The sequence below is a fragment of the Triticum dicoccoides genome, chromosome 3B (assembly GCF_002162155.2).
Source record: "Triticum dicoccoides isolate Atlit2015 ecotype Zavitan chromosome 3B, WEW_v2.0, whole genome shotgun sequence".
Classification (NCBI taxonomy): domain Eukaryota; kingdom Viridiplantae; phylum Streptophyta; class Magnoliopsida; order Poales; family Poaceae; genus Triticum; species Triticum dicoccoides.
Window position 1 is genome coordinate 154,584,351 of NC_041385.1, and position 27,733 is coordinate 154,612,083.

At 50.1% G+C, this 27,733-nt stretch overlaps 3 protein-coding genes across 5 annotated transcripts; 2 read left to right on the forward strand and 1 right to left on the reverse strand.

Moving 5' to 3' along the window:
• Positions 1 to 2,861: 2,861 nt before the first annotated feature.
• Positions 2,862 to 9,294, forward strand: LOC119281026 (probable carboxylesterase 15). The gene is made up of 2 exons (XM_037561678.1): positions 2,862 to 3,192; positions 8,449 to 9,294. The coding sequence occupies exons 1-2, from the start codon at positions 2,921 to 2,923 to the stop codon at positions 9,176 to 9,178; spliced, it is 1,002 nt and encodes a 333-aa protein (XP_037417575.1). The 5' UTR covers positions 2,862 to 2,920; the 3' UTR covers positions 9,179 to 9,294.
• A 3,797-nt stretch (positions 9,295 to 13,091) lies between these two features.
• Positions 13,092 to 14,262, forward strand: LOC119281028 (probable carboxylesterase 15). The gene has a single exon (XM_037561679.1). It carries the CDS (start codon positions 13,092 to 13,094, stop codon positions 14,073 to 14,075), a length of 984 nt encoding a protein of 327 aa, XP_037417576.1. The 3' UTR covers positions 14,076 to 14,262.
• A 2,377-nt stretch (positions 14,263 to 16,639) lies between these two features.
• On the reverse strand, positions 16,640 to 20,642 carry LOC119275294 (F-box only protein 7-like). 3 transcript variants are annotated; one of them, XR_005135610.1, is made up of 3 exons: positions 18,829 to 20,642; positions 17,489 to 17,639; positions 16,640 to 17,139 (listed from the first exon to the last, which is right to left on the reverse strand). XR_005135610.1 is itself a non-coding variant. In XM_037556114.1 (2 exons), the coding sequence occupies exon 1, from the start codon at positions 20,090 to 20,092 to the stop codon at positions 18,830 to 18,832; it is 1,263 nt and encodes a 420-aa protein (XP_037412011.1). In that variant the 5' UTR covers positions 20,093 to 20,642; the 3' UTR covers positions 16,640 to 17,139; position 18,829. The 3 variants fall into 3 exon arrangements, 2 of the variants coding, with proteins under 2 accessions (XP_037412011.1, XP_037412012.1); XM_037556114.1 differs by lacking the exon at positions 17,489 to 17,639; XM_037556115.1 differs by lacking the exon at positions 16,640 to 17,139 and having other exon boundaries at positions 17,164 to 17,639.
• Positions 20,643 to 27,733: the final 7,091 nt, after the last annotated feature.

The following is a 27,733-nucleotide window of genomic DNA, read 5'->3' on the forward strand; positions in this document are numbered from 1 at the left end:
GTAATGGATAAACCCCTAGAAGTCTAGCCTATATGATTATGATTGTCTCTACGGACTAAGCCCTCCGGTTTATATAGACATCGGAGGGGACTAGGGATGTACAAAGTCGGTTACAGAGAAAGGAATCTTCATATCTAGACGCTAAGCTAGCCTTCCACGCCAAGGAGAGTCCCATCCGGACACGGGTGAGAGTCTTCGGTCTTGTATCTTCGCAGCCCATTAGTCCGGCCCATGTCAACCAGGCCGGGCGTCCAAGGACCCGTTAATCCATGACTCCCTCAATTGTATCTTTAGACTAATTGATGTATTACTTTGTAATGTCTTGATGAATAATTAATGATATGACTACATGCATCGCCCTGATGCAAAGTCGGGAGTCATCCTTGTTTTCGAAAGAAAATACCCGCTCATCGAAATAAAGATATTCTTGATGCAAAAAAGAAAGAAAGATATTCTTATGGAACGAGTCAACCGAGAGACGTCAAAAGCATAATCGGAAGCATCTTCAATTCATCGCCGCAGCTGCACCACAAACAGATGCCTTCCCATTGATTTATCACGACAGTTCCACCAATTGCACTCGCACCCTGTTTGGGGCTGAACCTTGAGAAATCTTGGGAAGTTGGATGCGGACTTTACCCCCCCCCCCCTGATCCCTCGCGTCGCCCTCTCGAGGGCGACCAACCTCCCCATCCGCCTACCCCCTCCATCTCGATTCCTTCCCTCGCCGCCGCCGGAGACGGGCGCTGGGTCCCCTGCGCGGCCGCTGATGAGGGTGGCGGCAAGGCCCTCGGCCATGACGCCGCTCGGGCTCAGGCCTAGGGTTTGAGGCGACAACCTTTGCTGGTGAGGGTGGCGTCGTCCTGGCGACGAGCAGCGCTCGTCGGTGTTGCGGGCCGCCTCCACTCGGCCGCGCGGGCGGCAAGTCGGCGGTGGATGCGGGCGCCGCCTAGAGTGCTCCCCTGCTGCTCTCCTTCGCCAGATCTGAAGACAGCGCCCCCTGCTACTGCTTCCAAATTGTCAGTCCGACCAGTTCTTGTGGCTGACTACGCAGATTTGGGGTCGGGAGCTCTGGATCGGAGTAATTTCTTGGCAGGCTGCGGCGGCCACGACGTCGGCGGTGCTCCAGGCATTATTAATTTCCTTCTTGAAGGCAGCTTCGAGGTCCAGCTTCCTCCCCCTCGTCCCCCCTACACCTGGGTGAAAATGCACAACTTTGGTTGGGCAGTGGCAGTGCCTGGCTCCGTTACCTTCTTGAAGGCGCCGCTTTGGGTCTAAGGGGAGGTGGGATGGCTGCAGTGCGTTCTTGGGTGGTCTTGATGGCAGCGGTTCTCTCTTCAGTGGTGTCGCTTCGCCATGGTCGGCTGGCTTCCTCTTCAAGACGTCGTGCCCTCCTCGCCATGTGGGTCGGTCTGTCCGACGGGTCGACGCCCTCGACCTGGGCGAGAGGGGATAGTGGTCACCTCTACAGCGACTTGGACGCGTCGGCGACTGAGGGATGGTGTTCTTGGCGAGGTCTGGATCTCGTGGTGACTGGGGTGCTCATCTCTTCGCCGTGTCTTCCTGGGGCGCTCCCGTTCAGGGGCTAGTGTCTTCAGCGTGCTTCTTGCTTTAGGCTGCGGCTTGTTTTTCCGATAGCTTGCTTGGGGTGGTGGTCGCGCTCGGTGCCTTTCTTCTTACTTGCTCTAGGGGGAGCAAGCCCCATTTCCTGTGGCGCGACCCCATCCAGCCCTCTATTAGGTCTCAAATTGTAGCCTTTCTTGTTTGGCCGTAGCATTTTAGCCTTCCTTCTGCGCCATGTATCTGCTGCTTTGTTTATGTTTGTTGTACCTCGTTATAATCCTGGCCCATTGATGGCTTTGTTAATTCAAAGCCGGGCGAGGTTCGAGCCTTTTGTCGGGCTCGGCCTGTGCCTTTTCTCTCCAATCTTGGGAAGTTGGGTCGGAGGAAGCTGAACCTTGAGCAATCTTGGGAAATTTTGGCGGGAGAGGGGGTGGGAGAGAAATTTTTAGGAAGGTTACGTTAGAATTTCGTAGCTTTCTTCGTAGGTGTAGGATTATCGGTAGCAAAACTCAAAGGAGAATACGTACCAACCTGTTGTTGAATGGTTAGGAGGACAATGATATCCCCTGCCCGTCAGAATTCAAGTTTCAGACTTAACATTGACGCTCGCATTTTTCTGGATTTATTTCAGACCTTTCTGTGATGTGCGTTCAGTGCGAGGAGACGTTCCATTGACTACGAAGAAGGCGTCTGTGGTGACTTCGTCAATCTCGAAATGATGTGTCGTCTCAGTCTCTCGAAGATGCTCATAGAGATAGAGTGTGCGTATGTCTGTTCATAAGGCTGAACGCATGTGCGTATGTGTATGTATGATTGTGAAAAAAGAACTTAGGGCAAATGAAGAGAAATCACTACTTTAGTAATCTAAACGCTTTTATATTTCTTTACAATCAAAGACCAAAGTAGTACGGATAGCAATTCTGGACCATTGGCATAGCAGCACATAGGTATTCTCTCTTCTTTCTCAATTCAGGGAGAGGACACTATCTTAATTCTTGTGAAAAGGCAAAAGCAAGTCAAAGGGCAGCAGTATTATATGAGTACTAAAAATAAGGGCGAGAAAACTTGTACGTCCTGATCCGTAATCCAGCATTTTTGTTTTTCAACAGTTAGTCTATTTTTTTCCCCGGAGCTCGTTTATCTTTCTTTCTTCCCAAGGCATTTGAAGTGTGGAGTCAGATCCTCGAGAAGGCCAAAGCTGTCACAGATCCAAGATCCAGAGTGGTCTCTTCAGCTCACGTGCACGGAAGAGGTGACCACGTGGATCCTTCCCTACAAGTGGACGCCCGCCTCAACGTCCATAAACCGCAACGACCGGGGCGGCAACCATCGACCGTATCCGTATCACACTCACATCATGGCCGGCGACACGGCACCGCACGTCGTGGAGGATCTCCTCGGCGTCGTCCAGCTCCTCAGCGACGCCTCCGTCGTCCGCGGCGACGAGTCCGTCCTCGGACCAAAGGAGCCGCTCCCGGACGTCCCCGGCGTGGAATGGAAGGACGTGGTGTACCACGCGGCGCACAGCCTTAGCGTCCGCGTCTACAGGCCGGCGTCGTCGTCTGTGGCCTGCAGCGTCAAGCTTCCGGTGCTGGTGTACTTCCACGGCGGCGGCTACTGCCTCGGCTCCTTGTAAGACAATAGGCTTTGGGGGAAACCGGCACAACTCTCTAGGGGTGGCCTATCACATATATATATATATAATGAGGTGGTATACAATGTTACAATATACACGTGTAAATACAGTCTAACACCCTCCCTCAATCTTAGCCACTTTCTAATGAATCTAGAAAGGTAAGATTGCGCCTGCAAGTCTCAAACTGTGGCAAAGGCAATGGCTTGGTGAAGATGTCAGCAAGTTGATCCTTGGAAGAAATAAACTTGATCTGTAGTTGCTTCTGAGAGACACGTTCACGCACAAAGTGATAGTCAACTTCAATGTGTTTCGTTCGGGCATGGAATACCGGATTTGCAGAAAGGTATGTAGCACCGATGTTATCACACCAAAGAACAGGAGGCTGTGATAGGGGTATACTTAACTCCTGAAGCAAGGACTGTACCCAGATAATCTCTGATGTGGCATTGGCCACATCCTTATACTCAGCCTCAGTACTGCTACGCGAGACAGTAGCCTGTTTCCGAGCACTCCAAGCAATCAGGTTAGAGCCAAAGAAGACAGCATAACCCCCCGTGGATCGCCTGTCATCTGGATTGCCAGCCCAGTCTGCATCAGAATATGCTGAAAGACAACCAGAGTCAGACGGCCGAATATGCAAACCATGAGCCACCGTGAAACGAATATAGCGCAAAATCCGCTTAACAGCAGACCAATGAATGTCACGGGGTGACTGCAGATACTGGCAGACTCGGTTAACAGCATAGGAAATGTCTGGTCGCGTGATCGTCAAGTACTGGAGCCCACCAACAATACTCCGGTACTCGGTCGCATCAGAAGAAGAAAGAAGCACACCATCAACAGCATTGAGCTTATCAGTGGTAAACATGGGTGTAGTCGTCGGTTTGCACTTAAGCATCCCAGCTCGCTGCAACAAATCCAGAGAGTACTTCTTCTGCATCATAACAAGGCCAGCAGCACGAGAAGTAACCTCCACACCAAGAAAGTAATGAAGCTTCCCAAGGTCCTTGACCGCAAAATCAGCACCAAGTGAGCGAACAAGCGCAGTAGCAGCCGACTGAGAGGAGCTGACCAAAATAATATCATCTACATAGACCAACAAGTACATAGTAACCTCAGGCCTTTGAAGAAGAAACAATGAGGAGTCAGCAGTTGATGATGCAAAACCATGAGCACGAAGAGCCATTGCAAGACGAGCATGCCAAGCACGAGGAGCCTGCTTCAGACCATAAATTGTCTTGGACAGACGACAGAGATGATCAGGGCGATCCGGATCAGAGAAACCCGGAGGCTGGCGCATGTAAACCTCCTCCGCCAAGACACCATGAAGAAAAGCATTTTGAACATCAAGCTGACGAAGAAACCAACCTCGAGTAACAGCCAGAGAGAGAAGAAGTCTGATGGTAGTAGGCTTGACCACTGGACTGAAGGTGTCTTCATAGTCAAGTCCAAAACGCTGTCGAAAACCACGAGCAACCAGGCGAGCCTTATAGCGCTCAATGGACCCATCAGAATGCCTCTTCACTTTGAAAACCCATTTGGAATCAATGACATTTACCCGTGATTGTGGAGGAACAAGAGTCCATGTCTGATTGCGAAGAAGCGCTTGATACTCCTGCTCCATGGCCTCTCTCCAATGAGGAATGCGCATAGCAGCTTGATACGTGCGTGGCTCAAAGGATGGATCTGCGAGAGCAGCAGACATGCACGCCGCTAACCAAGCAACTGTGCCATCGTGACGTTGCTTAGGCTGAAAAATGCCACTCCGACTGCGCGTATGTGGACGTAGAGCAGCAGCAGGAGCCGGCGGAGGCGAAGGTGACGGAGACGTGACGGTCGCCGGAGATGCAGGAATCACCTCAGGCGAGCTCGGGACAGACGACTCCGGGCTGCATGGCGAAGACTGGTCCGACGACAGGGGCTCAGAGGCCATGGGCGAACCGAGGGTGGGCGAGGCCAGCTCCGGTGACACCGGCCCAGACGGCCTTGGCGAGGCAAGAGCAGGCGAGGCCGGCCCTGGTGAGAAGGGCCCAGACACCCTGGGCGAGGCAGGGGCGGGCAAGGCCAGGCCTGGTGATGACTGCCCCGACGCCCTGGGCGAGACGGGGACCGAGGAGGCTGGCCCAGTCGGCGGGGTTGCAGGGCGCGACGATGACGAAGGCAGCCCAGAAGTCAGAGGCGATCGGGCCAGGACGTCGATCGGCCGTGCATGAGCACGGAAACCGAGGCCATGCAGGGGTGCCATGTGCTCCTCATGCACAACAGAAGGTGCCGAGGATGAAGGCGATGGTGACGAAGAGGAAGATGGCGCTTCCAGAATCTCCAAACGAGCCCCACGACCAGTGCCTGCACCATGGTTAGGCAACAATAGAGGAGAATATGCAACATCATCAAATTGGTCAGAAGCAACAGAGGATGAATGCATGACAGGTGGCTCGGTAGTGGACACAGGGAGTTTGGCAAAGGGAAAAACATGCTCATCAAACACAACATCCCGAGAGATGTAGACACGATTAGTGGGAACATGAAGACATTTGTACCCTTTATGAAGAGAGCTATAACCAAGAAAAACACACTTCTTGGAATGAAACTCGAGCTTACGCTTGTTATATGGACGAAGATGGGGCCAGCAAGCACACCCAAACACCTTGAGAAAGGTGTAGTCCGGTTGTTCATTAAGGAGAACTTCAATGGGAGTCTTCATATTCAAAACACGAGTGGGAGTACGATTGATGAGAAAACATGCAGTGGTGAAAGCATCACTCCAAAAACGAAACGGAACAGATGCATGGGCCAAAAGAGTCAGACCAGCTTCAACAATGTGACGATGCTTACGTTCTACTGAACCATTCTGCTGATGTGTATGTGGACATGCTAAACGGTGAGTGATCCCAAGCGACTGAAAAAAAGAGTTGAGGTTGCGATACTCGCCACCCCAGTCCGACTGAACATGAACAATTGTGTGCTTGAGAAGACGTTCAACATGTTTTTGGAACTGAACAAAAATGTCAAACACATCAGATTTACGTTTGATAAGATAAAGCCAGGTGAAGCGGCTGTAAGCATCAACAAAACTGATATAATAATTATGACCACTAACAGAAGTCTGAGCAGGACCCCATACATCTGAAAACACAAGTTCTAAAGGATGTTTCACCTCACGACTGGACTCCGAAAAAGGAAGTTGATGACTCTTCCCCTGCTGACAAGCATCACACACTGCTACATCTTTATTACTAGACACACTAGGAAGCTCATGACGACGCAAAACATGCCGGACAATAGGTGTGGCCGGGTGACCAAGACGAGCATGCCACTGTGACGGAGATACCCGAACTCCACTGAAGACGCGAGCGACGCCAGGATGCTCCAGACGATACAGACCTTGGCAGAGCCGCCCACTAAGAAGAATGTCCCTCGTGCCCCGATCCTTAATAAAAAGATCAAAAGGATGAAATTCACAAAGCACATTATTATCACGAGTGAGTTTAGGAACTGAAAGAAGATTACGTGTCACAGATGGAACTCGAAGAACATTGCGAAGTTGAAGACTCCTATTGGCATGTCTAGTGAGAAGTGATGCTTGACCAATATGAGAGATGTGCATACCTGCTCCATTGGCGGTGTGGATCTTGTCGGAGCCATGGTAGGGTTCACGAGTGTGAAGCTTCCCCATCTCACTGGTCAGGTGCTCTGTCGCCCCAGAGTCCATGTACCAGTGGGGATCAATGGAGTAGGACTGAGTGTGTCCCTGTGGCTTCTGCGGCGGCGGACGATCAGCCATGGCGACCTGACGAGCAAAGTTGCGTGTATCCTTCCCGTCATTGCCAAGACCAAGAAAACCCCGCTGGAAGCGCTTGTGACACTTCGAGGCCCAGTGCCCATCGCGACCACAAAGCTGGCACACACGTGGACCGCCAGCCCCTGGTAGCGTCGCAGTAGGAGGAGGGGCCGAGGCGGGTGGTGGTGACTGCCCCGAAGGAGCCCTGGATGAAGCAGAGGAGTGACCACCCTTGGTGGCGGCGTTTGCCGAGAGGGCGTCATTGCCCCTGGATCGGCGCGTCTCGACTCGTTGCTCAGTAAGCAGGAGGCGTGAAAAGACCTCGTGTGCTGGCATGGGCGTGGAGTTGCCCCTCTCATTGATGATCTCGACTAGGGCGTCATACTCCTCATCAAGACCATTAACAATAAACGAGTTGAACTCGGAGTCGGTGAGGGGCTGTCCAATGGAGGCCAGCGTGTCGGTGAGACTCTTGACTTTGTTGTAGAACTCAGTGGCGGTGGAGTCAAGCTTCTGACACTCCCCAAGTTGGCGACGGAGTCCAGATACACGAGCCTGCGACTGTGCCGCAAACGAGCGCTCAAGAATAGTCCATGCCTCGTGGGACGTCTTGGCGAAGACAACAAGCCCAGCAACGGCCGGAGAGAGCGACCCCTGGATGGAGGAGAGGTTCGCCTGATCCTGCCCTGTCCAGACACGGTGAGCCGGATTATAGACCGGACTATGCACGCTGTCAACCAGCGCAGGAGGGCAAGGGAGAGAGCCGTCGACATAGCCAAGCAGGTAGTGACTCCCAAGAAGCGGAAGAACCTGCGCGCGCCAGAAGATGTAATTGTCCGACGACAACTTGATGGTGATGAGATGGCCGAAGTGAAACGGCGGCGGCGGCTGCGATCCCATCGAGGAGACTGGCTAAGGTGAGAACACCGTGGAGACAGTCGGAGGGGCAGCCGGCACGGTGACAGAGGGCGCGATGGCCGCGGTTGACGCCGCGAAGCCTGCCAGCGCGACGTCCTCCGCCACCAGCGGCGCAGTGGCCGAGGGCGCGACAGCCGCGGTTGACGGGGCGGCGGTGGTGTGGGCCACAAGCGCCTGCCCGGGCGAAGTAGCAGCCGACGGGAGCGCGAAGAGGGAGCCGACGCTCCATGTCCCGATCGGCGCCTGAAGGGAGGCGGCATCCAGCGGCCTCGAGAGAAGTGCCGCGAGGGAGGCCGGCAGAAAACCGGTGGCGGTGGAGCCGGACGCAGCGGCGGACGTCATAGCAGTCGGACGACGGCGGCGGCGGCGGCGGCGGCGGCGGTTTAGGGTTTTTAGGCGGAAGCGGACGTAACCTAGCGTGATACCATGTAAGACAATAGGCTTTAGGGGGAACCGGCACAACCCTCTATGGGTGGCCTATCACATATATATATATAATGAGGTGGTATACAACGTTACAATATACACGTGTAAATACAGTGTAACACTCCTTCGCGCAGCCGACCTTCCACGCGTTCTGCCTCCGCGCCGCCGCCGAGCTCCCGGCCGTCGTGCTGTCTGTGCAGTACCGCCTCGCCCCCGAGCACCGCCTCCCTGCGGCCATCGACGACGGCGCGGCTTTCCTCTCCTGGCTGCGCGGCCAGGCCGAGCTCGGCGCCGGCGCCGACCCGTGGCTCGCGGAGTCGGCGGACTTCGCCCGGGCCTTCATCTCCGGCGTGTCGGCGGGCGCCAACCTGGCCCACCACCTCACCGCCCAGGTCGCCACGGCGCGGCTCCCAGTCAGCCCCGTGCGCGTCGTCGGGTACGTACTCCTCTCCGCCTTCTTCGGCGGCGCCGAGCGCACGGCATTGGAGGCCGACCCGCCGACGGGCGTGTCCCTGCCTGTGGAGATATGCGAGCAGCTCTGGCACATGTCGCTTCCGGTCGGAGCGACCAGGGATCACCCGGTGGCCAACCCGTTCGGGCCCGAGAGCCCCAGCCTCGCGCCGGTGGAGCTCCCGCCGGCTCTCGTCGTGGCGCCGTTGGGCGACGTGCTCCGTGACCGCGTGCTGGGGTACGCGGCGAGGCTCAAGGGCATGGGGAAAGACGTGGAGCTTGTCGAGTTCGAAGGACAGCAGCATGGCTTCTCTGTCCTTCGGCCGTTCGGCGAGGCGGCCGACGAGTTGATGCGAGTCCTCAGACGGTTCGTGTACCAAGGTGACACGCCCGCTGAGCGCTGATGGGTTGGTGAATGGTGATCATGCTACTGTTTCGATGTTCTGAACTGCTGATAAGGGTCGGAGACTCTGCTATGTTGGATGTTGTGTGTCGAGAAATAAATAAATTATAAATCTTCTTTCGATTTTCATTTCTGGTTGGACGTATAGGTGTACAATGGTTGGGATTTTGGTCAAATCACGACCCAGTACCTAATTCTTTTTCTTTTAACACAGAAAGTAGCCATCAAGCGTCAGGTTCTCACTCGTCTCACAGACAATGTACAGCACGTATTACAAAGCCCTGCGCTTGGAAATTGAGAAGAGATCGCACAAAAGGGCAAGAAGTAGGTATAGCTTCTCCCTGTTGGAAATTCTGAAAGTTTCTCCCCACTCTGACCCTCCCGCGGGTGGCAGGGGAGGAACCTGAGTCATCGCTGCCGCCCCCGGCCGTCCTCCCTCCTCTCTCCGTGTCGTCGTCGGGGCGCGCCAGTGAGCGAAGCCCGTGCGGCGGCGGTGGCGGCGGGGCTCCTTATCCCTCTCGCGTGGCTGAGGTTGGTGTGGGCCGATCTGACCAGGCCGGAGAATGGCATGGCGCGGGGCGCGGCGACTCCTTGGTGGTGATTGGCCGAGGTGCTGAGTTGTCGTGACGGTGTCGTGGAGAGCTGCACGGTGGCTCGGGCGTGTTGCTTGTTGGATCTGGTGGTGCGGGGATTGAAAGCGTCTCTCGTTGGTTTGAGCTCGCCGGGATCGCCATGGGGAGGCTACTGTTGTGGTGGTCGCGGGCGGGGTTTGGTCGTCACGTGCGTGGCTAACTCCGATCAGACACTCACGGTTCTAGCTTCTGGTCATCGGCGCGCGGCGCAGGGCGGTGGCGGCGGCTTGGCGTGGCGATGGTGGCGGCGGCTACGAGGGGTGTGTAGGGCGCATGGCGGGGCGTGAATCCCGCACGGATCATCGCCGACGGCCACGGGCATGGCATCGTGCGAGCTCGCAGCAACTGCTACTTAATCATAGGTTTTCTTTCATGCAAGGCCCCCGCTGCTGGAACAGGCAATGCCAATGGGCTAGGGCCGGGGGTTTGCTTGGCGGCGGCCATCGGGAGCCACTGGATTGTGTGCCCCCTCCATAAAGTGTAGCTAGCTTGGGCTCAAAACAAACATAACTACACCGCATCACCGACTGTATTTTTACCAGTAATGCCACAATAACAAGATACTCCCTCCGTTTTCTTTTAGTCTGCATATAATATTTGGTCAAAGTCAAACTTTGTAAAATGTGACCAACTTTGTAAAAAAAAATATCAACATCTATAATACTAAAGCTATATGGTATGAAAATTAATTTCATGATGCATCTAAGGATATTGATTTCATATTATGAATTCCGATTTTTTTTCTATAAACTTAGTCAAAGTTAACAAAGTTTGACTTTAATCAAAATTTATATGCAAACTAAAAAAGGAAGTATTTACAACATAGCATCACCTGATTGAAGGAGGGTGAGCCCACAGTGAAACTGAGGGGGTATGTGGGGCTAGATTTGCTCTATCAGCTACCAAACGGGAACATTTGGTAGGGATCAGGGAGGTACATTCCTGGGTGCCTCAGCACTAGTCTTCAGATTCATTTCAGATCCACTCACGCTTGAAACCCTAGCTATACGGGAGGCCTTGGCTTTGACCAATGATCTATATACTCAGAATATACATGTGGCTTCCGATTGCAAAGTAGTGGTGGAAGACATCCAGAAGCGGAGTTTGGCTTGCTATGGTGCAATAGTTCAGGAGATTAGAGATATGTCTCGTTTTTTCACTTCATGTAATATAGTCTATGAAAGTAGGAGCTCAAGTTTTGAGGCTCACAATTTAGTGAAGCACGCACTCACACTGGGAGGTGGCCGCCATGTTTGGTTAGGTCATCCGGAAAATCTTTTGTCCGTCCCTGTAAACATTGTGACGAATTAATAAAGCTTCATGAAATTGTCTCAAAAAAAAGCTACCAAACGGGAACTCCCTCCAGAACTTGAAATGAGTATGAAGAGATTAACACGACTACTTTTTTTCTCTTAGTTTTTCCTACGGACTTACCGTGCAAGGAATAAACAATCATATACTTGTGGATGATTTTTCTACGGGAATCGTTTGGCGACGGTGCACCGGCCGAAGCTTTGGCCGGTCGCGTCCACGCGCAAACGCGCCTAGCGACACGTAGGATGAGGGGCCCGCCCACGTACGTCTTCTCCCTCCTGCCTTTTCTCTTCTTCCTCTCGGTCATCTCTCTCTTCTCTCTCCCCGTTGCCATGGTCAACCCGTTGCCCGCGTCGGAGGCCTCCCAGGGGCGTCACTGTCATGGGAATCAGCCGATCTGGCCGCCCTCGACCAGATCCGCGCGGATCCGCATGCATCGGAGCTCTGCCTACCTCACCGGACCCGGCCACGCCGGAGCTGCAACCAGCCATGGCAGACTACACCCCGCGGCGAATTTTTGCTAGAACCGGTTGTAGCAAATTCAATCGCCGGTGGTAGCAAAAATCTACTACGGTTGCAGCAAAACGGCGTCATCGTCATCGCGGGGGGCGTAGCTGAGATAAGAAGTTTGAAGCTTTTTTCAATGCGGTTGTAACTTTTATAACCGTTGGTTGCAACTTTTCGTTTTTCGTCCATGGCTTCGTTTCCACGGTTGAAACTTTTTTTATAGTCAGATGAAGCTTTTTTCATCGCTAGATGAAGATTTTTCTGTCACCGATTGTTATTTTTCTTGGTCATCCATAGCACCAGTCGTATACTGGTTGAAGCTTTTTTCGTAGCCGGTTGAAGCTTTTCCTATCGCTAGTTGTAGCTTTTTTGGTCGTTAGTTGTAGCACTGGGCATCTCCCCCGGTGCTCGATATTTTGTTGCAAGCTGCACACCGGGGATGAGCGGCGGCGAGCATGCTGGCGAGCTTCAGTCGTCGCAACCGGAGCTACAACGGTCTCAACAAGAGCTTCAACCGCGGGGTGCGGCCTTTGCACGGGGCAAAGCAACAAGGATGGACGGCGGTGGTTGGGCTGGTGACTAGGATGGTGGCCGGCGGGGACAACGGCGGACGGCTGCGACGAGGAAGGTGGCCGGCGGGACGAGGGCGGACGACTGCGACGAGGACGGCAGCGTCATGGACGAGGGCAGCCGACGAGCTGGCTGGCGTATGGGAGATCACGGGGCAGTGGGGATGAACAGACGGCATGACTTTTTTTTACCAACGAAGCAATTGGGGGAAGAAGCAATCGTGCGGTTATTATGGAACATATCGTACCTCCACGGTACGGTGTTCGGCCGGCACACCGGCGCAGATCAGTGCCCTTTCTCTACCGACTCCCTCTACGCGCTAATCCTTACACTAAGTCTTGTGGGCTTACTTTCTCTCGGAAAAAAATTCTATGAGACCAGGTCTCACGGATTAGCAGGTGAGACCCATCCTGATAAATGACACATGACATTCACAAATCACAAAGCATTTACCCCACTCCCACCTGAAATCGGGGGGGGGGGGGGGATTAGATGCTTTGTGATTTGTGAATGCCACGTGTCATCCCTCAAGACGGGTCTCACCTGCTTTATATGAGACCTGGTCTCATATAATTTTTTTCCCTTTCTCTCTAACCTGATGTTGCATTAGTCATAGGTGTAAAAAAGCAAACCCAGAGGCAAAATGGAGTCTTGTTTTTTCACGGCTAGTTATTCTTTTTCCCCGGCGCTAGTCTATCTTTCTTCCCACGGCATTGAAGAGGACTCAGTATTCTATCCGACGCGCTTTGGATCCCGCGCCACACCGAGATTCAAATTATCGAGGGTGACATGTGACCTGACGTAACCTCGCTTTGGATCCTTCTCTAACCGACTTGGATGGCTCTACTATAAGTCTAGACAATCACCGTGTCCTCAAAGCTAAAACCAACCATGTCCGGCGACACGGCACCGCACGTCGTGGAGGATCTCCTCGGCCTCGTGCAGATCCTCAGCGACGGTTCCGTCGTCCGCGGCGACGAGTCCGTCCTCGGCCCAAAGGAGCCGTTCCCGGACGTCCCGGGCGTGCAGTGGAAGGACGTCGTGTACCACGCGGCGCACGGCCTTCGCGTCCGCGTCTACAGGCCGACTTCGGTGGTGGCCGGCGGCGACAAGCTCCCGGTGCTGGTGTACTTTCACGGCGGCGGCTACTGCCTCGGCTCCTTCGCGCAGCCGACCTTCCACTCGTTCTGCCTCCGCGCCGCCTCCGAGCTCCCGGCCGTCGTGCTGTCCGTGCAGTACCGCCTCGCCCCGGAGCATCGCCTCCCCGCCGCGATCGACGACGGCGCGGCTTTCCTCTCCTGGCTGCGCGGCCAGGCCGAGCTCGGCGCCGGCGCCGACCCGTGGCTCGCGGAGTCCGCCTGCTTCGCCCAGACGTTCCTCTCCGGCGTCTCGGCCGGCGCCAACTTGTCCCACCACCTCATCGTCCAGGTCGCCTCGGCGCGCCTCGAGGTCAGCCCGGTGCGCATAGTCGGGTACGTACTCCTCTCTGCCTTCTTCACCGGCGCCGAGCGCACGGCTGCGGAGGCAGACCCGCCGTCGGACGTGTTCCTGCCGCTGGAGTTGTCCGACCAGCTCTGGCACATGTCGCTTCCGGTCGGGGCGAGCCGGGACCACCCGGTGGCGAACCCTTTCGGTCCGGAGAGCCCCAGCCTCGCGCCGTTGGAGCTCCCGCCGGCTCTAGTCGTGGCTCCGTTGGGCGACGTGCTTCGTGACCGCTCGCTGGGGTACGCGGCGAGGCTCAAGGACATGGGGAAAGACGTCGAGCTTGTCGAGTTCGAGGGGCAGCAGCATGGCTTCTCTGTCCGTCAGCCGTTCGGCCAGGCGGCCGACGAGTTGATGCGAGTCCTCAGGCGGTTCGTGTACCCCGCCCGCTGAGCGATGATGTGCTGGTGAACAAATGGTGATCTCATGACGCTGCTGTTCCTGATGCTGTGATAGCTACTGTTTCGATGTTCTGAACTTCTGGGTAGAGGTCAGAGACTGTGTCTGTATGTTTGAGTGTTGTGTGTTGGCTTGCATTTGGATCGAGCCTATAAATAAATCTAGTCCATTTATGATTGGATGTGTTGTTGTCCAATGGTTGAAATTACGTTCAAATCCCGACTCAGTTGTCTCTTAACAAAATGCTCCTCACCCAAACAAAGATATTACTATCGGGACGTACGCGAACATTTTCAGAACGGCCTGCAAGTGCAAATAGCACGTTGCATAAAGCTTATAGCACGTGTGCATGCCAAAGCAATAATAACGGCATTAAATGCAAGATTTCAAATTCGAAGTTTTGAACTGGCCGTTGGCTAAACGGACAGTCGGTTGGGGGCCTGCTGCGAGTCCAGCCAGAGAGCTGTGACGACCGCATTATAGGAGCGGCATGGACAAGCCAACGATCCCCTCCTCACAGGCTCACAGCTCACAGGTTGGTGTCTTTTTTTTTTCAGAAAAGGAGGATGACCCCCGGTCTCTGCATCTGGACGATGCATACGGCCACTTTATTAATTATTCTTACAAGACCTTACAAATTCACACAACAGTAAAACTAAAGCCACCGTCTAAGCAACAAATGTCGCTACACCTATCCAATTGATAAGGGGCGCTGATAGCCTGGGCCTAATACCAAACAGACATCACAGCCAAACCTAAACATGTAAGACCTGAGGTCCCAACCAGGACGCCTGCCTAGTATGGGGCACCTACTAGTCCGGCACACTCCTCAACCAGGACGCCTGCCGAGTATGAGGCCGCCGCAACCACCTGCCACGAGTCCATCTTCAGAGTTGTACTGTTGCATCTACTGTGCCAGGTCTCTCTGCCATCGACGCCACCACGACGCCAGACAGCGCCGTCCTCCTGCGCGAGTCCATCCTCCCACATCGAACTCCGAATCTGCACTGCACCACGCCGTCAAGATCCGTCGCCATCAATATGTAGGATGAAGCACCGCTCCACCAAAGAAGCCATCCGCTGGTCCCGCGAAGCCGAGTGCACCTCCAAGAATGCCACCCCAAAGGGGTTACGACACATGAATGCCGCCAACATCCGATCAGCTGATCTAGGGTTTCCCCCGGAGGTATTAAGTGGAGTTGGGAGCTTCACCTCGATGATGTCTTCATGAAGGAAACGATGATAAGGGCATCGTCATCACCGGTTCCGGCCATCAACCGAAGACCAGGTTTTCACTCGGATCCGTCCCAAGAAATCCACCCAACAACCCGTGCACCGTCTTGACCGCCTTCAAAGCCCCAGATCCAGCCGCCTAGATCCGGCGACCACCCGCAGCAACAGTGCCATCGTAGGATCCCTGGCGCATCGGCCACTGCCTGAGTGTGCCATCACTGGAGCCTAGGAGGAGGGCTCCCACCCCGCCTCGCCAAGCCGCAAGAGCCGCCGAGAAGGATCCCGCGCGCTCGTCACCGTCTCTGATTCGAACCAATCCAAAGCAGATCGCCGTCACAGATCCACCTTGGATAGGGACTGCACCACGCCATGCCACCGCGGGAAGCCCTAGCTTCACCAGCCGCCACCCTCCAGGGCCGCCGCCCCGGGATCCAGACAGAACCTCGCCGCTGCCACCGGCCAAGTTCCGCCACCGCCGACCGGCCACTGCGACCTCCGCCGCCATGCCACCGACGGATCTAGGCGAGGATAGCCATCCTCCCCGAGGACACACGCCACAGCCTCTTCTCCGCGTACTCGCACGAGAAGCCACCGTGGCCGCGTCCCCACCCCTCGCCAGATGCCACACACGTGCCGCCCTGCCGCCGGCGAAGGCCGCCGCCACGAGGAGACCCGCACGCAGCCGCCACACAGCTCGGCGTCGACCCATCTGCAACCGCGCCATGGGCCCACCGCCGTCAAGATCGTCGCCGCCGCGCCACCAAGATCTGCGCGCCCGGCGCCTTCGCTCGGCCTGGCCGCTCCCGCAGGCCACGAACGCGAGGAGGGGAGAAGACCCCCGCCGCCAGCCACCGCGGAGGGCTTTGCCTCGGCGGCTCTGGCCGGCGGCGGCAGGTAAGGGGAGGAGGAGGAGGGCTAGTGGCAAGGGGTGCCGGCGCCGCCCGTGTCACCCGCGGGAGGAGCGACGCGGGGGCTAGGTTGGTGTCTTCTCCAGGCAGGTTTTGCATCAGGTCCTCTCTACAGCAGATCTCACAGCAGGATGAGACTTCCAGTCCTGATTCGAGCGTCCAAACCGCAGCTGAACGCGTCGGCACCAACACATTCAAGGGAGCCCATTCGCTAACCATCCTTACCCACCTTCCAGCGCAGTTGGAAACGCCGTATTCATAGTCGATCTCCAACAGAATCCCCAATCTATCTATTTTTCACCAATGACTATATCCATTACTCCAAAAGATAGTTTTTCCTGCCAAAAATACTTGCTGGAAGAATTGATTGATACAAGGCTTTCCAAAGCAGAAAAGGCCATCATCAACAAGAGCAAAGAAGTTCCAACTATGTCATCGCTCTGGATTACTCATCTTGGAGGAATCGATACATGAGATTATAAACAAGAATCCTGAGCAAAGGAAAGATTTGCTTGAATGCAAAATTTTCTCCAATAAGTCCATCTATAATGACGAAAGAACAAACAGTTCCATCACAAGGAGATAGCAGCGTTAACTGGGATACCTATCCTGACCAAAGTTTCAATTCCATCAACAATAAACCTTTGCTGAAACAGTGGACTAGTAGTGATCAAACTGTCTGCATAAACTAAAGATATTCATCGGCATGGGTGGTACACCAAACGAAAAGTTTCCTTACACTTGCCTGACGAACAGTTATTGATATCCCGAGTTCCTCACTTGAACCAACTAAAACAATAGACGCAGCAGAGGCTCTATCCTTGTTATTTGAACTGTTGTGATGACCAAGGGATGCACCTTCTCAAGATAAGTTTGTTTTCCAAGATGTGAACCTTAAGATGTGAATGCTCTGGTGCCTGTCGCAACAACCAGTAGAAAGGCCTCATCAGAAGTTCAGAACAAAATCCATTATATTTCAACATAAAATGGTACAAAGCTACAACTGAATATTTTCCCATTGACATGTCTTCTTAACTAGCCTGTAATATCTCTGAACAAAGTGCACAATAAGTTCCAAACTTGCCTGGACACTCAAGCACTTTTAAGGCCCCTTAAGCAGAGACAACGCGTAGTGAGTATCAGCGTCTAGGCATATTTGTGCAAAGCTAATAATTCTTTCGGATAACGTGCTGGTTCATTTTAAAAAGTAGCAAGATGAAAATACACAGAACACAAATGATTCGTTTCATAATTGCTGAGCAGGACCTTGAAAACAGGCCTGGTTTATTACTGGCAGGACCTTAAAATAGGCATGAGTCAGTTGTGTGCCATTTAGGCAGCTAATTCCAAGTAGGGCCTCTATATTTGAAGGCCTTGATAAACAGTGTTCCATTCACTGGATATTTGCAAGAATAATCTGGAAAACAAAAAATAAAGCATCGGTTATGATGACTAGCTCCGAACATCATGTTGCAACTATTTAGTAGTATACAATATTTTGCTAGCACAAAAGAGATGATTATTACCTATTTACAATGAATAAATAATTGTGTCTACAAAATTTAGAGTTGACTTTGGGCTAATGGTCCGAGACAATTGCTACTCTTATTTTGGGGTTTACGCAATATGATTATATTTCTACAGTGACCATCGGATTTGTACTGAGAATAGGGGATGGATGTGCTACATGAATACATGATTGAAATTATTTACATTACTTCGTACCAGCTAGTTGATCATACATGTATTGAACACAACAACAACAACAGCAACAACAACAACAAAGCATTTTAGCCCCAGAAAAGTCAGCATAGGCAAGAGTTGAAACCCATAAGATCTCGAAACCTAGTCATGGTTCTGGCACGGGGACAAATTCATGACCTAACCTTATATGATAAGTAATACTAATCATCATAAATAGTGATGATAATAAATTGGAAAAGTGATATTGTAACGCCTAAAAAGTTCAGAATCTGTTTTAGGATCACTCGAAACAGTATGCTGGTACCTTAGGAAAGAGATAATAATTTGACATAAAGATTTAGGGACAGACGAATAAAACAATTCGGAGTAGGATATTAACAAAGCTAGTTCAGGCACTTCAATATTTATTCGTAGGCCTCCTTAATTGTTGATGTATCATGTACCGAACCATCCAAGAGCAACAAAAGGATTTCGATCTAGATTTAAGTATAAATATTTGGTTTGGCAGCCATAATAAGCATAAAAGGATAAGCATTTAAGCGCGTTTTAGCAACACTACAAGTTCTACACTTTCTGTATTAATACACTTTAAGCAAGAGAGTACTTAGTTAAGTGTGTTCCTTGAAAACAACCATAGCAATCTTATCCTACTGAATGGATAGGTTTACATCCGAAACATCTATTTACAAGTAGAAATATTGAAAAAAATTGTAGCCATTACTTAATACTGATCATGCAGCCTAAGTGCATGACTCCACAAGATGGAGGAGACATGATCACTTGTGCCGATTACAAAGGTCTAACTGGCCAACTAAAGAACATGGATAGATATCCAAAAAAACAAAGTATAAAGCAGATAAATAAAATAACGTGTATATTCTGCATTAGTAAGTTTCACTAACCTCAAGTAAGTGATGGTTGAATCCAAACCGAGGGTGGCCAGTTTAATCTTGAATCTGAACTAGGGGGCGATAACTCAATGAAACTGCTATCTTTCATATTAAAGACAACGGCCTGCCTAAGACCAAATCTGTGACAGAAAATATAATGCAGCAAGTCATCTGTGTGGTAGATGCTGTTGGGAATCAACGTAGAGAAGTCTTTCACTGGAAGCATGAATGAACTGTTGTAACCAATGAACATTGCATGATCTTGGATGTTATTTGTTTGGACGAGCTTTTGTTCAACAAAATCAATCTTGTACACGAAAAACTTGTCTGCAACCCGGTCCTTTCTCCCATTCTCCTTATTATATTTATCATGTCTCCATATCTGGAAAAAATCTCCCCATGGTGCTTGAACAATATATCTACTATGCGCTTGATAGGATATGATCGGCTTCAAAATAACTTTCACTTCAGCGGAAGGTCCATTAAGATTAATAGTATCAACCTGACCCCTACCACGAACACCATAAAACAAACCATCATTACTGTTATAAAGTATATCTTGATAAGCCCTACAATTTGGATTTGCATCAATCCAGGTCCATTTGGTGTCCCCAACCCTAGTATAAGAGAGTTGATCCTTTGGCAATTGTACTACGAGAACTGTGCAGTTTCCATGGGAGGGATCACAAGAAAGAACGACCCTCGCATAGAGGTAGAAGCGGGCTTCTTCAAGTGTAAGATGGTACGGCTCCATTTCATTGTCAAAATCCCGAGAGAAGAGATCCATGTAAAGAACATCGTATCCATCTAGCACGCCCTCTTCAGTGTAGCGCAGTCTAACATTGTTCATGGTTTCAGGGGGAGGCATAGTTATCTGAGCTCTGGTTACAGGGTTGACTAGTATGAGATTCGACCGCTCATCCGCAGTGATAAGCCAGCCGTAGGAGGAGCCCATGACGTGGCGTGTGCAGAAGGCAGGCTCCGATAGAGTGACGTGGTAAAGCTTGTTGGTGGACATGTTATGCAGGGTGACCGTGTTAGCGTCACGGTTGCCGGGTGAGTAAACAAGGCAGGGGCTCTGGTTCGGCGAGCACCGCCGGAGACGGCGGGCCTCCAGATAAATGAGGTGCCAGGATCGACAGACCACACCTGAGCTGAAGAGATCAGGGATCTCAAGAATGCCAAAGATCTGGAGGAGCAGATCAGTCTGAAGCTGGGACCAATCGCAATCGGCGCTCGAATCTGGAGAATCATCCGAAACAGAAGCTTTCTCCATCGATTTTCGCAGAGTTCAATTGAGGAGTCCTATATATATATAGCTCCGAACCAGACTGGAAGGTGGAATCGGACTACAGAAGAACTTTCAGAAGGATACTGATTACCGAGAGAAATACTGTATGCAGTAGTGCTGTGCACCTGCACTCATGACCTCAGATCCTCCCAGAAAGCCAATCAGAAAAAACAACTCGCCGGAGAGGAATGAATCAGGCGCCCGCCTCTAGCTGGGAGCAAAACCCTAGGGCCCCGGGAATTCGAACGCAGAAAGGAGGCCAAGGTGAGTATGGCAGGAATTAATACGCGGATCCGGGTGGGAGCTGAACCCTACTAGACTGGGGATTCGAGGGAGGGAGCGGAGAGAGGGGTTGTGCGGGTGAGTACGCCACGGCGAGGTCGAGCTAGTGAGGGCTGGTGAAGTTGCCGACGCAGGGGCGGCTAGTGCGCCGTGACGACTTAGCTCCACGTGCTCATCCCCGCCGCCCGCTGCTGTCGCCGCCGGAGGAGGAGCAGGAGGGTTCTGGACTCTGAGCGGTGGAGGTAGGAGAGGGGGCGCTGCGCTGCGCTTCCCTTCGTGTTTTTTTTTCTCAACTTCCCTTCATTTGGGCGTCGATTTGGGGCCGAAATCACTTTTCTGACTTTGTCAACGTTTATCGTCACAAACTGAACCCCACGTAAAAGTATTTTACGATTTGGCCCTTTTAGAAACGCCAGGTCCCGTGGCATTTCCACCCAATATTGAAACGCCGAGACAGCTAGCGTTCCTGGCCAACACGGAAACGCCGTGGTAGCTTGCGTTTCTGCCCTGGCCCACAGTCAGTCTGAACCCGCTGTTTTCGCTGACATGGCACGTGAGAAACGCAATGTCCCTGACGTTTCTGGACTGGATTAACTAATGCGTGCCGGGCCGCGGGGGCCTAACCCGACCCACTCGCCGCCCTAGTCGGGCAGTTCTTCCAGGGACGAACTGGCGGCCGCCCCCTCCCTTTTCTTCACCAAATCTCCCCCAAATCTGCTATTTTGATCATCAAAATGAGTAGATCGGAGCATCCCGAGTTGCTTGAGGTATTCTCTTCCCAATCCTCCATTTATTTTCAGTCAAGATTAGCTATTGTAGATGCATTTTTTTAAACATGGTGGAACCCTAAGATGAGTTATTAGTTATTTGTTTGATGAATATTTTGGTTACATTATGTTTAGAAAGAAGACATGTACTCCTGGCCGGCCTGTACTCCTTGTGTTGAAGTATTCTTAGTTAACTTGTTTAGTATTGGATTTAGAGAGAGACCATTTTTCGGATTAGGTTGAACCTATTATTTGTTAATAATTAGTTGTGATAGATTCTTTAGGATAAAATAGATTGAAAAGAATTGGTGTTGGTAATGTGGTTCGTGATTTGTATCTTTGGGATAATTTGTAATAGTTCTCACACGATTTTGCATATGATGTGGTCATAATTTTAAGCATATATCATAACAAATCCATTGACCTTATTTTGTAGGATGTTTGAGCCGGATAAATATCCCAGCCTTGATGATTATTACGAGGAGAAGCATCATGATGTGCTAGTGGAAAGAGGGGAGGTAATTATGTATCTACATTGTTGATTCTCATATTGTGAGTAGTTTAGAGAAGTATATAAATTGTGTGTGTGTTTTTTGTAAGTTCCTCCAGTACTTCGGTTGAGAGGCCACAACCCACGTGAGTCCCTGAAGTATGACCGTCGCTACGAGCATTATTTAGAAGAATGGGTCTTCTCCAGTTTGTGCTCAACTTTAAAGGCACACCACCATGGCTGAACTCAACGGCCATTACCGCCCTTACGGACCGTCGGAGGCCGCAGACGCACTCTTTTCACCTTGCTCTTGGTGAGATGACGTCACTTTGGAGGATATTGCGATGATCTCCGGTCTTCCGATCAAGAGCAGGGCTCTTACCGGGAAGGTGAAGTCTGAGGGGTGGCGACAAAGGGTTGCAGGTTTGGTTGGTGTTGAAACCTCCCCCGTGGATTCATGAAACAAAGAAGGATCCTAGGCCATCTGGTGTTTTGTTCTCGTGGCTACAAGAACATTTTTACGAGTGCCCAGAGAGTGCCAGTCCGGCTATTGTGGAGAGGTACGCCAGGGCTTACTTATGGAATCTTTTGACTCAAGTGGTGTTTCCTGACGGGACGGGAGACACAGCCTCGTGGATGTTCTTGGACCCTCTTCGTAACTGGGATGTTAAGTGGAGTTGGGGGTCGGCGGCACTAGCCTTCTTGTACCGTCAGGTAATGCTAATTTGATGCATTCTCATTATATGAAAGAGATTTTTGCATGTGATTGTTTAATGTGTGTACCCGGTCATGCAGTTGGACGGAGCATGTATGAGAAGTAAGCCGAAATCTTGTCTTGGTGATTTTGTTTGGGCCCTACAGATTTGAATGTGGGAGTGTATCCCTGTGGGTCGTAACTTGACCATTGCTCCGGAAGAACCTTGGGAGTGGCCTTTTGACGGGGATGAGGAGCGGTATCCCACTATCGCATACATGTGGGCTATTGTCCAAGTGTCGAGTATCGCCGCCATGGGGCGGTACAAGGCATACATAAGCGAGCTTGACATGCTTACTTACAACCAGGTAATTATCAAATGCCTTGCCATCATTACAGATTTTTTTTGTTGTGCATGAGCTAGTGACATGTTGTGATGTAGGTTAATTGGAGGCCGTACTTGGTACTTAGGCAGTTCCCTTTAAGCAATATGTGCCTTCGTGACCAACATCTTTGGCGTGTGCGTTGCCCCATGATATGCTTTTTTGCGGTGGAGTGGCATCTTCCACATCGTGTTTGAAGCAATTTGGAGTACAACAACGCACCCCGCCGGAGTATGTTGAGACAAGTGTGGTGCTACATAGGTGAGAGTTTCTTGTACCATATGTTGATCAATGTGTACCATGGAAAAATGAAGTTGATACCGATACTTCTCATGCTTTGTAGGACGAGCCAACAACACAACAAGAATGTCACTAATTGGGAGGATCACCATCTTATGTGGGTGGACATGTGGAATGCTCAGAGGAATGCCCGAGTTGAAGATGATCACACACCTGACAATGATGAGGGGGCATATTTCAGTCATTTGGAGTGGCTTCGCAAAGAGTACAGAGTTATCCTTAAGGGTGCTTGGACTCGTGTCGATTGCTTGGAAGTAATGCCAAGTGAGGCTGCTGATGGTGCATTGAACAACTCTATTAGGGAGACCATTGGAGCACACCTAGATTATGGCCCTCTGCATGACCGAGTGGTATGTCTTTTTGTCTCTTTTTTGAACATGTGTCATTTCTCCATGAGTGGTGTGTCACTTAAGTTTTATTTAGGGCACGGAGCTATGGAGATGTATCAATGATAGTAATGTGCTGCTTGGCCGCGCACCTGGTAGAGAAACGGACGTTCTCGTTAGGAGTACTCTACAGGTTAGAGGCCTTCTTAATATGAACATATGTTTTATATCATGTGAACTATTTTTGCATATTTACATGTCAATGTCTTTGCCTCTACAGAAGGTTGTGAATCGTTGCCGAACACTAGCCGCTTTACTCTCTTGCCATGGCGGTTCATCCATGGATGTGCGTGCACGTGCTCAGTATAGAATGGATGTTGATAACCCGCAAGTATACGGGATAGTTGTAGCCTCTTCGATAAGTAAGAGTGTCGAACCCAACGAGGAGCTAAAGGTAGAACAAATACTCTCTCAAGTCCTATCGGTCACTGATACGACTCTACGCATGCTTGACGTTCGCTTTACCTAAAACAAGTATGAAACTAAAAGGACTTTGTAGGTGTGATAGGATAGGTTTGCAAGATAATAAAGAACACGTAAATAAAAACTAGGGGCTGTTTAGATAAAGATGCAATAAAGTAAATATAGCGAGTGTGGAAAAGTGGTGGTAGGAGTTGTGAAATTGTCCCTAGGCAATTGACTACGTTACTAGACCGGTAATCACTATTGCAATTCTATTTGAGGGAGAGGCATAAGCTAACATACTTTCTCTACCTGGATCATATGCACTTATGATTGGAACTCTAGCAAGCATCCGCAACTACTAAAGATTCATTAAGGTAAAATCCAACCATAGCATTAAAGTATCAAGTCCCCTTTATCCCATATGCAAACAACCTACTTACTCGGGTCTGTGCTTCTGTCACTCACGCCACCCACCATAAGCAAACCATAAACATATTGCAAACCCTACAGCGGGAATCCCTCACGCTTGCACAACACGGAGGGCACAATAGGAAAGCACCAATAATAAAACACGCAACTCAAACCAATCATAGCAATTCATCAATCACCGATAGGACAATGAAAAATCTACTCAGACATCATAGGATGACAACACATCATTGGATAATAATATGAAGCATAAAGCACCATGTTCAAGTAGAGGGTACAGCGGGTTGCGGGAGAGTGGACCGCTGGATATAGATGGGGGAAGGTGATGGAGATGTTGGTGAAGATGACGGCGGTGTTGGTGAAGATCGCGGTGATGATGATGGCCCCCGACGGCGTTCCTGCGCCACCGGAAGCAAGGGGGAGAGGGCCCCCCTTCTTCTTCTTCTTCCTTGACCTCCTCCCTAGATGGGAGAAGGGTTTCCCCTCTGGTCCTTGGCTCCCATGGCGTGGGAGGGGCGAGAGCCCCTCCGAGATTGGATCTATCTCTCTGTTTCTGCGTTTTGTTCTGGCTCTGTTTCACCGTTTCGTGTATATATGGAGATCCGTAACTCCGATTGGCCGGAAGCCTTCACCGTGATTTTTTTCCGAATATTAGCTTTCTTGCGGCAAAAGAAGAGCGTAAACCGCCTTACGGTGGGCTCACGAGGGTAGGGGGCGCGCCCTCCTGGTACGGGCGTGGGCCCCTACCTCGTGACCACCTCGGGCACCGTCTCGCATGGATTTTTCTTCCGGAATTTTCTAGATTTTCCAAAAATAAGCTCCGTCCGTTTTTATCCCGTTTAGACTCCGTTTGATATGGATATTCTGCGAAACATAAAACATGCAACAGACAGGAACTGGCACTGGGCACTGGATCAATAAGTTAGTCCCAAAAATAATATAAAAAGTTGCCAAAAAGTATATGAAAGTGAATAATATTGGCATGGAACAATTAAAAATTATAGATACGACGGAGACGTATCAGCATCCCCAAGCTTAATTCCGGCTCGTCCTCGAGTAGGTAAATGATAAAAAAGAATAATTTTTAATGTGGAATGCTACCTAGCATAATCTTGATCATATGTCTAATCATGGCATGAATATTTAGACACGAGTGATTCAAAGCAATAGTCTATCATTTGACATAAAAGCAATAATACTTCGAGCGTACCAATAAAGCAATCATGTCTTTTCAAAACAACATGGCCAAAGAAAGTTATCCCTACAAAATCATATAGTCTGGTTGTTGCTCTATCTTCATCACACAAAATATTTAATCATGCACAACCCCGATGACAAGCCAAGCAATTGTTTCATACTTTAATAATCTCAAACTTTTTCAACTTTCACGCAATACATGAGCGTGAGCCATGGACATAGCACTATAGGTGGAATAGACTATGATGGTGGGAGTTATGTGGAGAAGACAAAAAGGGAGAAAGTCTCACATCAACTAGGCGTATCAACGGGCTATGGAGATGCCCATCAATAGATATCAATGTGAGTGAGTAGGGATTGCCATGCAACGGATGCACTAGAGCTATAAGTGTATGAAAGCTCAAACTGAAAACTAAGTGGGTGTGCATCCAACTTGCTTGCTCATGAAGACCTCGGGCATTTGAGGAAGCCCATCATCGGAATATACAAGCCAAGTTCTATAATGAAAATTCCCACTAGTATATGAAAGTGAAAGCATAGGAGGCTTTCTCTATGAAGAACATGGTGCTACTCTGAAGCACAAGTGTGGTAAAAGGATAGTAACATTGCCCCTTCTCTCTTTTTCTCTCATTTTTTTCTTTTACTTTTTTTAGTGGGCTTCTTTGGCCTCTTTTTTTTATTTGGGCTTCTTTGGCCTCTTTTATTTTTCATAAAGTCTGGAGTCTCATCCCGACTTGTGGGGGAATCATAGTCTCCATCATCCTTTCCTCACTCGGGCAATGCTCTAATAATGATGATCATCACACTTTTATTTACTTACAACTCAATATCTAGAACAAAGATATGACTCTATATGAATGCCTCCGGCGGTGTACCGGGATGTGCAATGATCTAGCGTAGCAATGTCATCAAAAAACGGACAAGCCATGAAAACATCATGCTAGCTATCTTACGATCATGCAAAGCAATATGACAATGAATGCTCAAGTCATGTATATGATGATGATGGAAGTTGCATGGCAATATATCTCGGAATGGCTATGGAAATGCCATGATAGATAGGTATGGTGGCTGTTTTGAGGAAGATATAAGGAGGCTTATGTGTGACAGAGCGTATCATATCACGGAGTTTGGATGCACCGGCGAAGTTTGCACCGACTCTCGAGGTGAGAAAGGGCAATGCACGGTACCGAAGAGGCTAGCAATGATGGAAGGATGAGAGTGCATATAATCCATGGACTCAACACTAGTCATAAAGAACTCATATACTTATTGCAAAAATCTACAAGCCATTGAAAACAAAGTACTACGAGCATGCTCCTGGGGGATAGATTGGTAGGAAAAGACCATTGCTCGTCCCCGACCGCCACTCATAAGGAATACAATCAATAAATAAAATTGTGCTCCAACTTCATCACAAAGCGGTTCACCATACGTGCATGCTACGGGAATCACAAACCTCAACACAAGTGCTTCTACTAGTCCAAAGTCACCCACTAGCATAACTCTAATATCACCACCTTTATATCGCAAAACTATTGCAAGGAATCAAACATATCATATTCAGCGATCTACAAGTTTATGTAGGATTTTATGACTAACCATGTGAATGACCAATTTCTGTCATCTCTCTAAATAGATATAAGTGAAGCAAGAGAGTTTAATTCTTTCTACAAAATATATGCCCACGCTCTAACAAATATAAGTGAAGCAAAATATCATTCTACAAATGGCGGTTGTCTATATGAAGAGAAACAGACAATCCAAACTTCAAATGATATAAGTGAAGCACATGAAGCATTCTATAAAGCCATACTCAAAAGATTTAAGTGAAGTGCAATGAGCATTCTATAAATCAACCAAGGACTATCTCATACCAGCATGGTGCATAAAAGAAAAATAAAAACCTAATTGCAAAAGACGCTCCAAGACTTGCACATAATGCATAAACGAAACGAATACGAAAACATACCGATACTTGTTGAAGAAAGAGGGGATGCCTCCCCAGCATCCCCAAGCTTAGACGCTTGAGTCTCCTTGAATATTTACTTGGGGTGCCTCGGGCATCCCCAAGCTTGAGCTCTTGCCTCTCTTCCTTCTTCTCACATCGAAACATCCTCGATTAGACACTACATCCACACAAAACTTCAACAGAAAACTCGGTAAGATCCGTTAGTATAATAAAGAAAATCACCACTCTAAATACTGTTGCAAACCAATTCATATTTTGTTTTTGCATTTTTTCTACTGTAATATAACTTTTTCATGGATTAATCCACTGATATAAATTGAT

What these genes read in the sequence shown, in the direction of transcription:
- LOC119281026 (XM_037561678.1), top strand. Translation starts at nt 2,921, where the DNA reads ATGGCCGGCGACACGGCACCGCACGTCGTGGAGGATCTCCTCGGCGTC. An exon ending in GGCGGCTACTGCCTCGGCTC is followed by an intron (nt 3,193 to 8,448) that starts CTTGTAAGACAA and finishes AGTGTAACACTC; the next exon opens with CTTCGCGCAGCCGACCTTCC.
- LOC119281028 (XM_037561679.1), top strand. Translation starts at nt 13,092, where the DNA reads ATGTCCGGCGACACGGCACCGCACGTCGTGGAGGATCTCCTCGGCCTC.
- LOC119275294 (XM_037556114.1), bottom strand. Translation starts at nt 20,092, where the DNA reads ATGGAGAAAGCTTCTGTTTCGGATGATTCTCCAGATTCGAGCGCCGAT.